Here is a 10,081-nt window from a genome sequence, read left to right as displayed (position 1 = left end):
TGGATCTGTAAGCCCGTGGAGCACCCCAGAGGGGGCTTAAGCAGATGAGCACATATCAACGACTTCACTCCTCAAATGGCCATCAGGCGTGCTGAGCGCTCTCTGAGGCAGGGACCCAGTGGCACAGTGGTGGGGGGCCCGGCCTCATGGAATTCACACACAGTGCAGGGTGGACCGCAGGACCCCGGGTGCAGACACAGGGCTGCCTCTCCCAGACGCGGGCCCCGGGCACGGGGAAGGAGGACGAGAAAGGTGACATTCACACTGCAACCTGAACGATAAACAGGAGACTGACTGCTCGTGTGGGAGGCAGTGCAGACCTGTGTCGGGAACCCCGGCAAGCGCACGACCACATCCAGACCAGGGCTGGGACTCCAGCATGCTCACGGCCGCCTCTGGTACCTCTCTGGGGCCCGAGAATGACGCCAAGCAGATGAAAGCAGAAGGAAGTGATGGAGGCAGGCAGACCCCTCCAACGTGGGAGTCAGCCACCCCGAAGGCCACATCCGTGCTGTCCTTACATGCTGTTTCTTAAGCCAGGCCCGGCTGCAAGTGTTCAGACTCGACATGCTCTGGATCAGTGGGTGAGGAGATACGGCCCGATTAGCAGGGACAGAGCGGGGTTGGGGGTAGGTGGGCTCCTCCCATGACACGTCGGAGGTCTGCTTCTCCAACATCTCTGGTCTTCTGAGGAGGAGGAGGCCACACCAGTGACAGCGGGCCCCCAGCGGGCACCCTGGGGAAGATGGGGAGGCCAGCGTGGCCACCCCTCAACTGCGCGCTCTCCCCACACAGAGGCCTTTCTGACAGGCTCCTGGGGAGGCCCTCAGATCGCATGTATTCTCTAGTCTCGCGGTCCCAGCCCGCAAGCTAGGAGTCCTGGCACACCCTGAGGCATGTCCCCCTCTCCGCCCGGCTGCTAAGTCCAGGGGCCAATCGGCTGTCACTGGGACCACAGCTGCTCCCTGAGAATTCTGACCCCATCAGCCCATGCCAGCGCCCAAGGAGAGTGGCCTGGGCGACTTCCTCCTGTGCAGATGGTGGCACCTATGGGTCTACACTCTCGCTAAACTCTCCTTCCAGATGCCACTCACCACAACCGACACGGGCTCAGTGCAGCACAAAAATGCAGGCAGTTCATACATGCTAGCACTTTACAACATCCCAGAGCTCTGAGCAATGTCTGCAAAGTCACAGATGATCCTGGCAAGAAAGGGACTGTGCCTCCCCTTCAACTTGACTCTGGGCATCACCCGGGCTGAAATTTCACTCTCTGCGAGCTTAAGCAGAATAGAGACCAGAAGAGGAAATAGGAACTTGGGGTTCAGGGCTGAATTTGAGCTTCCTCATCAACCACAAGTCCAGAGTTTGCGCCTTAACAATGAGAACAGGTTTGAATCTCTACTCCTGTCTTGACCCTCCGATTCGGAGCCCCTTCCGTGTGCTATTCTGGTTCAATACCGCACGCTCAGAGCTGCCTACTCCTTGTCCATGACCGACAGACCTTGCGAGACCACGCTACGTGTCATCAGAAACCTTACAAACGCTTCACTGGGGGCAGCACCCAAGGCACAGAGCTGCTGGAGGCGGCGCCAGGGGCATGATGACCGGCCCCTTCCTGCCCAGCCCTGGCGGTTCCTTGAGGCTTCATTCACAGTGAAAAGTCAGACTTAAAGTGGAACTACCCTGGGGCAGATCAAGCAGGAATCCGTGTGGACCTCCGATGAGTTCGCATTACTGCCCTGACCACAGACTCACAGTGATTAGTCTTGTCTCCTCTCACCCACAAAAGGCAAGGCAGACCTTATCAAAGCCCTCACCCAAGTCCAGCTCTCCTCGTCCAAGGGTCAGACACCAGCAGTTGTGCAATCCCGCTGAACTGGGAGCGGAGGCTGCGTGTAGAGCCACCGTCTGTGTAGAGGACTGGGGGGGGTGACCTGGACAGACACCCCACGTTCCTCGCTGTCCCGAAGGGGAGGTCAGGCGGCCGTCGCACACCTACCTGCAGGCTCTGCAGCCCTCCGTAGGCAGTGAAGAGCAGCAGAAACCCAAAGGACAGCACGAGCACGTTCTTCAGGTTCCCTTCCATGGCGCCGGCCGAAAGCGTCACGCCCGAGCAGCTCTGCAGTTCCCTGAAAGACACCAGCCCGGCTCAGGGAGAGCAGCCGGTACCCAGAAGTCACGTTCTGTCCTGGAGTCCGAGTGAGGCGTGCGATAGTCACCCAGGCTGCTGAGAGCTGATGAGCTCGATAACCGCCGACTCCACGAGGCACCCCAGCACTGGTATTGTTAACCAGGCAACACTTAGGACTCTCATCAGCTTGTGTGCACCAGAACTTTTTTCTGTTAATTTCCAGTAGATATGTCCATGTGGGAAAGTGATGATTTTCATATCACATGATATAATTGCCTACATTACATAATTAGATATATGTGAATATCTTAAAGAACAAAGTATACATGTCAGCTTCAAGATCCATAATTCAACTTCTGAAAAAGAGCTGACATGATTGTAAGACCCAAGGGCCAAAGTATTAGTATGTCAAAGACTAAATGACTTTATAGCACTGCAATAAGGTAACAGAATTTATATAACACTTTATAGCTTGCAAAGCCTTTTATACGCTATCTTACTTACGGTACAGTGATAATTATCATCAGATCTTAGACCCATTACCAGACAGGGAACAGCATCAGAAGACTTTGAGGGGTTTGAATTTCAGATTTAGACCAGTGCTGTCTTAGAGAACTTTCTGCACCATCCAATGTAGCAGCCATTTAAATTTCTATTTTAATCAATTAAGATTAAATGCAGACTTCCCTCATTTTCCTGTGTGGAAATGAGGCAGGGTCTCGGGAATCACTGCAACAGGCGGGCACACAGTGAAGGGGCGGGTGACCTGCCTTAGAAATGAGGGAGGCCTTGAGAGCCCACTGCTGAGAAACATGGTCAGGTGAAAAAAAAAAAAAAGTTAAATGCAGCTGTGAGTACACTTCCTTAGTGACACTGCTACATCGCTTCAGTCGTGTCCGACTCTGTGAGACCCATAGTCAGCAGCCCACCAGACTCCCCCTCCCTGGGATTCTCCAGGCAAGAACACTGGAGTGGGTTGCCATTTCCTTCTCCAATGCATGAAAGTGAAAAGTGAAAGTGAAGTCGCTCAGTCGTGTCCGACTCTTAGCAACCTCATGGACTGCAGCCCACCAGGCTCCTCCGTCCATGGGATTTTCCAGGCAAGAGTACTGGAGTGGGGTGCCATTGCCTTCTCCCCTCAGTGGCACTAGCCATGTTTTATGTGCTTGAAAGTCACATGGTTATTGCAACTGAGGAAGTGAATCCATAGTTGCATTTCATTTTAATTGATTAAAATAGAAATTTAAATGGCCACATGTGGCCAGTGTGATCATATAGAACGGGGTCAGTCTAGAGTTTAAAGAGCTTATCTCATATCTCACAGCCAATAAGCAAGCAAAATCGCTTGCTTTCTGATTGTGTGTCATTCTATTCAATTATTAGTAAAACTTGGAGTTTGAAGACTGTTTTGAAAGCTCTGTGCAGACAGTTATTTTAATCTAGTTTGGATTAATAAGGCAAACCTTACAGTGAAGGTAAGTGTTACCCGGGGTGGTGACCCAGTTCAGGGAAGCAAGTCATACCACATGAACAGCATGATGAAGTTCTTCTCCTTGCAGCTTAACTTATTCCTATGGAAATAACATTTTGCAGAAAATGACAGTTCTGGGGACTGACTGAGCATGAACTATCACACCCACAAAGACGTGAGAGCAGCAAGGTCTACGAAAAGCGATGGTGGCGACAGAGACGAGCGAGGTCTGAGGGTCTGACCCTGATCCTGTAACTTCTCAGCCGGACCATCTCAGACGGATCACTGACTCCTCAAATCTCAGTTTCCTCTTGAAAAAGGAGGGTTGCAGAAGTTCAAGAAGCTAATCACTGGGAAAGCCCTTGGAGCAGCCTTGACACAGATCACCAGTGAATGTTAACTGGCTAAGATGACATGTCAACTTTCACTGAAGATATCGGCGGGGACAATATTCCAAGAAATGTCGCACCTATAAGCTAGTGACATTACGTATGAAATAGATAACTGATGAGAACCTACTGTATGGCTCAGGGAACATACACAGTGCCCTGCTGCTAAGTCGCTTCAGTCGTGTCCGACTCTGTGTGACCCCACAGACGGCAGCCCACCAGGCTCCCCCGTCCTTGGGATCCTTCAGGCAAGAACACTGGAGTGGGTTGCCATTTCCTTCTCCAATGTATGAAAGTGAAAAGTGAAAGTGAAGTCGCTCAGTTGTGTCTGACTCCTAGTGACCCCATGGACTGCAGCCCACAAGGTCCTCCATCCATGGGATTTTCCAGGCAAGAGTACTGGAGTGGGGTGCCATGGCCTTCTCCTACACAGTGCTCTGCAGTAACCTAAATCAGAAGGAAATTCCCAAAAGAGGGGCTATATGTTAATAGTCAATTTTCCAGTAGTCATGCATGGATGTGAGATTTGGACCATAAAAAAGCCTGAACACCAAAGAATCGATGCTTTTGAATTGTGGTACTGGCAAGGACTCTTGAGAGTCCCTTGGTCTGCAAGGAGATCAAACCAGTCAGTCCTAAAGGAGATCAGTCCTGAATATTGATTGGAAAGACTGACGCTAAAGCTGAAGCTCCAATACATTGGCCACCTGAGGAGAAGAACTGACTCATTTGAAAAGACCCTGGGATGCTGGGAAAGATGGAAGACAAGAGGAGAAGCAGGCGGCAGAGGATGAGATGGTTGGATGGCATCACCGACTCAGTTAACGTGAGTTTACCCAAACTTTGGAACAAAGTGAAGGACAGGGAAGCCTGGCGCGCTGCAGTCCATGAGGTTGCCGAGGGTCAGACGCGACTGGGCAACTGAACACAGCACAGCTGCTTCACTGCACTGGGTGGTGGAAGCTGATGTGAGCAACTCCACTCCAGTAAGTCTTTTAAAATGTCATACCTAGCAAAACATGGACTTTTCACACCAATCTTATTATCGATTATCTGACATCCTTTTTATTCGTCAGCAACTCTAGCTTACTTCTATTCCGATCTGTCTTTAGCCATGAAAGACTTATCTTTTGATATCAGAAGACCTTCCTAGGGTTTTCTTCTGCTACTCGCTGTTCAAAGTTACCAGAATGACCTTCTGGACTTTCTAACTGGCTCCATGCGCACCTCCAAGTAGCTGCCGATCCAGCCGTTTCACCCTCAACCAGGGTCTCCCGAGGAGCTGTGAGTCTGTGCAGAGGCACGTCGGGGGTCTGCTTCTGGTCTCTTCCACCCCGCCCCCTAACTGTCCTCTTCTAATCAGGAATCAATCACTGAAATCATTGCTTTATCAGGTTTTTTTTTTCAGTCTCCCTCTTGGTGTTTCCCCTTTGTCTTAAGAGGGATTTTTAAAATGAAACACATGGTTTGCAATCAACCTTGCTCTCTAGCAAGACAAAAATGTTTCTTTTTTCCCCTCCAGTTTTATTGATAAATAATTGACACACATCACTGTGTAAGCTGATGGTGTGCAGTCTGATTTACATCTATTGTGAAATTATGGTCACAATAGGTTCATCTAACACCCGTCTTCTCATATGGATACAATAAGAAGAAAAGAGAAACGAAAAAAATTAAAGGTTTCCTCATAATGAGATCCCAAAGATTCATTCTCTTAATAACACTCCTTTGTATCAAGTAGCAGTGAAAACTAGAGTCATCACGTACGTTACATCACAGTACTCACTTATCTTGTAGATGGAAGCTTGAACTTTTAGACCACCTTTCTCCAGTCCTTCCCCCTCCACCTTCTGCCTCGGGTAATCATAAGTCTGACCTCTTTTTCATGAGTTTGTTTTTAAATTTTTCTAAAAAGATTCCCAATGTGAGTGAGTTCATACAGTATTCCCTCTCTCCGTGACTTCACTTAGCCCAGTGTAAGTGAGTTCATACAGTATTTCCTCTCTCCGTGACTTCACTTAGCCCAATGTAAGTGAGTTCATACAGTATTTCCTCTCTCCGTGACTTCACTTAGCCCAATGTAAGTGAGTTCATACAGTATTTCCTCTCTCCGTGAGTTCACTTAGCATAATTGAGGGCAAGGTCTGTCCACGCTGTCACAAGTCGTAGGACCTCTTTGCTTTTCACGTTGCGTATGACATTATATTGATTGTATGTATATATATATATTATATAAATGTATACTGTGTTTGTGCTAGTCACTCAGTCGTGTCCGACTCTTTGCGATCCCATGGACTGTAGCCCACCAGGCTCCTCTGGCCGTGGAATTCTCCAGGCAGGAATACTGGAGTGGGTTGCCATTGCCTTCTCCAGGTATATATATGTACATGCATATTATATATACCACAACTTCACTCATCTGTCTGTTGGTAAAAACGTACCTGACTTCCTGGCTCTGGTAAGTCACGCTGCTGGGCACCTGAGGGTGCAGGCATCTTTCTAAGTCAGTGTTTTCGTTTTTTTCGTGTAAATACCCAGGAGTGGAATCTCTGGACCAAAGGGCAGCTCTGCTCATGATTTTCTGAGAACCTGCTCTGCGTTCCATGGTGGCTGCACCAGTTCAAAACCCGCAGTGCACAAAGCTTCCCTCTTCCTCATGTTCTTGCCAGTGTTTGCCACCTCCTGTCTTGATGGTGATGGTGGTTCTAACAGGTGTGAGCTGATATCGCTTTGTGGGGAGAGAGTCAATTCCTAGGCAGGTGGATAAGAAGTCCAGGGGTCCCCAAGGAGAGAGGGGTCTGGAATTCTCAAGGAGGAAGAAAGGAAAACGTTTTTTTCCCCCTCTACATTCCTTAGAATTATATAACAATAATGTATCCTGCTTGAGGACAGTTTCTGGAAAAAACCTTCTGGCTAAACCTGTTATCTTAAAATGTAAATTATAGGAGTAGGTCTAGTAAGATCTTTACAACCTCCAGACATTCTTTTGATTCATTGTAATATCTAGTTAAAAGATATATAACTCCGTTGCTAACACTAGCTAGGGGGCACTCTCCATCCCCCTTCTGATGTCTGTGTCAGAAGCTTTCTCCATCTCTTTTATACTTTAATAAAACTCTATTACACAAAAGCTCTGAGCGATCAAGCCTCGTCTCTGGCCCCGGATTGAATTCTCCTCCAGAGGGCAAGAATCCCGGTGTCGTTTGTGGTTCAGCAACAAGCTTTCAGTGGTTTTGAATTTCCGTAACACTAGTGATGATGAACACTTTTCGTGCATCTTCTCTGGAGGAGTGCTCAGTTCCTTTGCCCATTTTTTAATTGAGTTATTTTATTTTCTACTGTTGAATTTATATGGGTTCTTTATATATTTTGAATATTAGCCTTTTATCAGATATATGGTTTGCAAATATACTTTTCCCATCACGTAGGTCGGCATTTCACTTTGTTGATGATTTCTTTTTTTTTTTTTTTCGTTGATGATTTCTTTTGCTGTGCAGAAGCTTATTAGATTAATGTCCTCCCAGTTGCTTTTTATTTTGTTGCTTGTGCCTTCCTTGGCATATCCAAAAAATCATTGCCAAAATCCACATCTGGGAGAATTTTCCCATGTTTTCTTCTAGGAGTTCTGTAGTTTCAGAACTTCCATTAGTTTTTAATCTACCTTGAGTTAATTTTGGGAAATGGTGTAAAACATAGATCCTATTTCATTCTTTTACCTGGGAATATCTAATGATTCCAGCACCATCTATTGAGTATTCTTGGTTTCCTTGTCAAATATTGACCATATATAATTTGGTTTATTTCTGGGCTGTCTGTCCTGTTGGTCTAATTGTCTGTTATTATGTTGGCTCCACACTATTTTGATGACTATAGCTTTGTAGTATAGCTTGAAATCAGGACGTGTGATTCCCCTTGCTTTGTTCTTCTTTCTCAGGATTTCTTAGGCTCTTAAGGCCTTTTGTGGTTTCACATAAATTTTAGAGGTGTTTTTTCTACTTCTGTAAAAAAAAAAAAGTCATTGGAATCTTGATAGGGATTGTGTTGAATCTATAGGTAGATTTTGATAATATTGCTATTTTAACAAAATTAATTCTTCTAATCCATGAACACAGAATACCTTTCCATTTATTAGTGTCTTTAATTTCTCTCGTTGATGTAGATTTCAGAGTAGAGATCCTTTGCTTTCTTAGTAAAGTTTGTTTCCAATGATTTTGTTTTTGATGCTATTTTGAGATCAATTTCTTTATTTCTCTTTCAGAAAATTTGTTGTCAGTGTATAGAAACACTGCTGATTTTTATATGTTATTTGTTTGTATCCTGCAATTTTACTGAAATCTTAAATTTTTTTGGTTGAGTCATTAGAATTTTCTTTACATAAAATCAAATATAAATAAGGACAGTTTTTCTTTCCCCTTTACAATTCTGATGCACTTTGCTTCTTTTTCTTGCCTGATTGATCTGCTAGGGCTCCTAACACTATGTTGAATAGGAGTGGGAAGAGTAGGCTTGCCTTATTCCTAATCTTAGAGAAGTTCTCAACCTTTCACCGTTGAGTATGATGCTTGCTGTGAGCCTGGGGACCCAAGTCAGGTCTGAGCATGCACTGAGCTCTCTGGTCTGCCGACAGGTGAAGCTACAGGCTGTGCTCTATGTCCAAGACCCCTGCACGTGGGGCTGTTGAATGGGCTTTGTGGCTCCCGGGTGCTCTGGGTGGGTCTCTGGTCGCTCAGGCTGAAGCCTGTATTCAGTGATGAGCAGGCCTCTGGGTCCCTGCCCTGGCTCAGCTGGAAAAGCAGCTCTAAGGCCAGGAAAGGGCTGGGCTTTCTTAACTGAAGCCGACGTGCACCCCGAGCTTCCTGATCAGTCACTGGCAAACCATCAGCCCCACCCACCTCTCAGTCAAGGCCTGCTGGGCCACACAACTTCCAGGAGCCCTTGCTGGTCCTCCAGTCAGATGGGGCTGGGAGGCACCCTGCACGTGGGTGGGGGTATGCCCAGCTCCCTTGCCTGGGCGGGAGGGGAGGGGCTGCTCCTGGCCACCCTCAGTTTCTTAGTCGGCTCTCCAGCCTGGAGATGCAAGGAGCTGCCGTCAACCTTGGCCCTGAGTTTGTCCCCTGCCTGTGGGCAGCAGGGGGCAGGCCACACTGGTCCCCAGCTTTGCTCTGGGGGCCACCTGCTCTGCCTGCCTGCCTCCCAGCTTGAGTGCAGCTGGGCGCACAGCTTGCAGGAGTCTTGCCAGCCTCCTGGTCAGACAGGGCTGGCCGGCTGCCTGTTAGCGGGCGGGGCCGTGACTCAGCTCCTGCCTGGACCTGGGCAAACAGCTCTTAGGTCAGCAAAACTCCAGTCTGAGGATCTAAATCAGGCGAAACCACATCCAGCAAAGCGGCGCACAGTGCTGGGGGTGGGTGGGGGGAGGCTGCCCCCACCCCAGGTCTTGTCCCACTCGGGGGTCTGGAGGCTCGAAGGGGCCCCTCCACGTGGTGCCAGCGGGGGGAGGGGCAGCGCGCGAGCCTGTGGCCACTTTCTTACCCGGCGCACGGTCTCCCGGTCCCTGGGGTCAGGGCGCTGTAGCCTCTGCCCAGACTTCCAGGGCTTGCTCAGTGTTGTCCCGCTCTCCAAGGTGGTCAGTTGCCCTGCTTGTGAAGGGAGCGAAGTCAGGAAGGACCTGTGTCACCATTGTGGTGACATCACTCTCCCAAAATACTTCTTAGAAGAGACGTCCGCCAGGAGGGCTTCCAAACTGTTACTGTGAGGAAGGCAGTCATGTGACACTTTCCCCACGATCAGAGGGGCCCGGGCTCAGAGGTGTGTCCCTACCAACTCATGCCTACTTGCAGACGTGTGGTGGCGACGGGCAGGGCAGGGGAATTTCCGGAACCGAAAGGAAAGCTGTCTCGACCTTTCAGCAGCAACAGTGATGTGTTGGCAGAATCGTGAACCTGAACCCTAGGACGGGGCAAACGTCAAGTGGCTAAAGAGATGCGGTGTAAGTGATTCAGAAGATATCAGCCATCGTTTCACTCCCAGTGTTAACATCAATACCAGACCCTTTGATTAGCTTCCCCAGTGGCTCAGGTGTGAAGCATC

General features: G+C 48.5%; 1 protein-coding gene across 1 annotated transcript in view; it reads right to left on the bottom strand.

The window, feature by feature from the left end:
• Positions 1–9,770, bottom strand: part of UNC93A (unc-93 homolog A (C. elegans)) — a 35,621-nt gene extending 25,851 nt beyond the window's left edge. The window contains exons 1-2 of the mRNA XM_010843688.1: positions 9,524–9,770; positions 2,003–2,132 (exon numbers count right to left, since the gene is read on the bottom strand). Coding sequence (XP_010841990.1) covers positions 2,003–2,089 — 87 coding nt within the window. The 5' untranslated portion in view covers positions 2,090–2,132; positions 9,524–9,770. The remainder of the gene's footprint in view (positions 1–2,002; positions 2,133–9,523) is intronic.
• Positions 9,771–10,081: the final 311 nt, after the last annotated feature.

The sequence above is a fragment of the Bison bison genome, unplaced genomic scaffold (assembly GCF_000754665.1).
Source record: "Bison bison bison isolate TAMUID 2011002044 unplaced genomic scaffold, Bison_UMD1.0 scf7180017847681, whole genome shotgun sequence".
Taxonomy (NCBI): Eukaryota; Metazoa; Chordata; class Mammalia; order Artiodactyla; family Bovidae; genus Bison; species Bison bison.
This window is presented reverse-complemented; position numbering and strand designations above follow the sequence as displayed.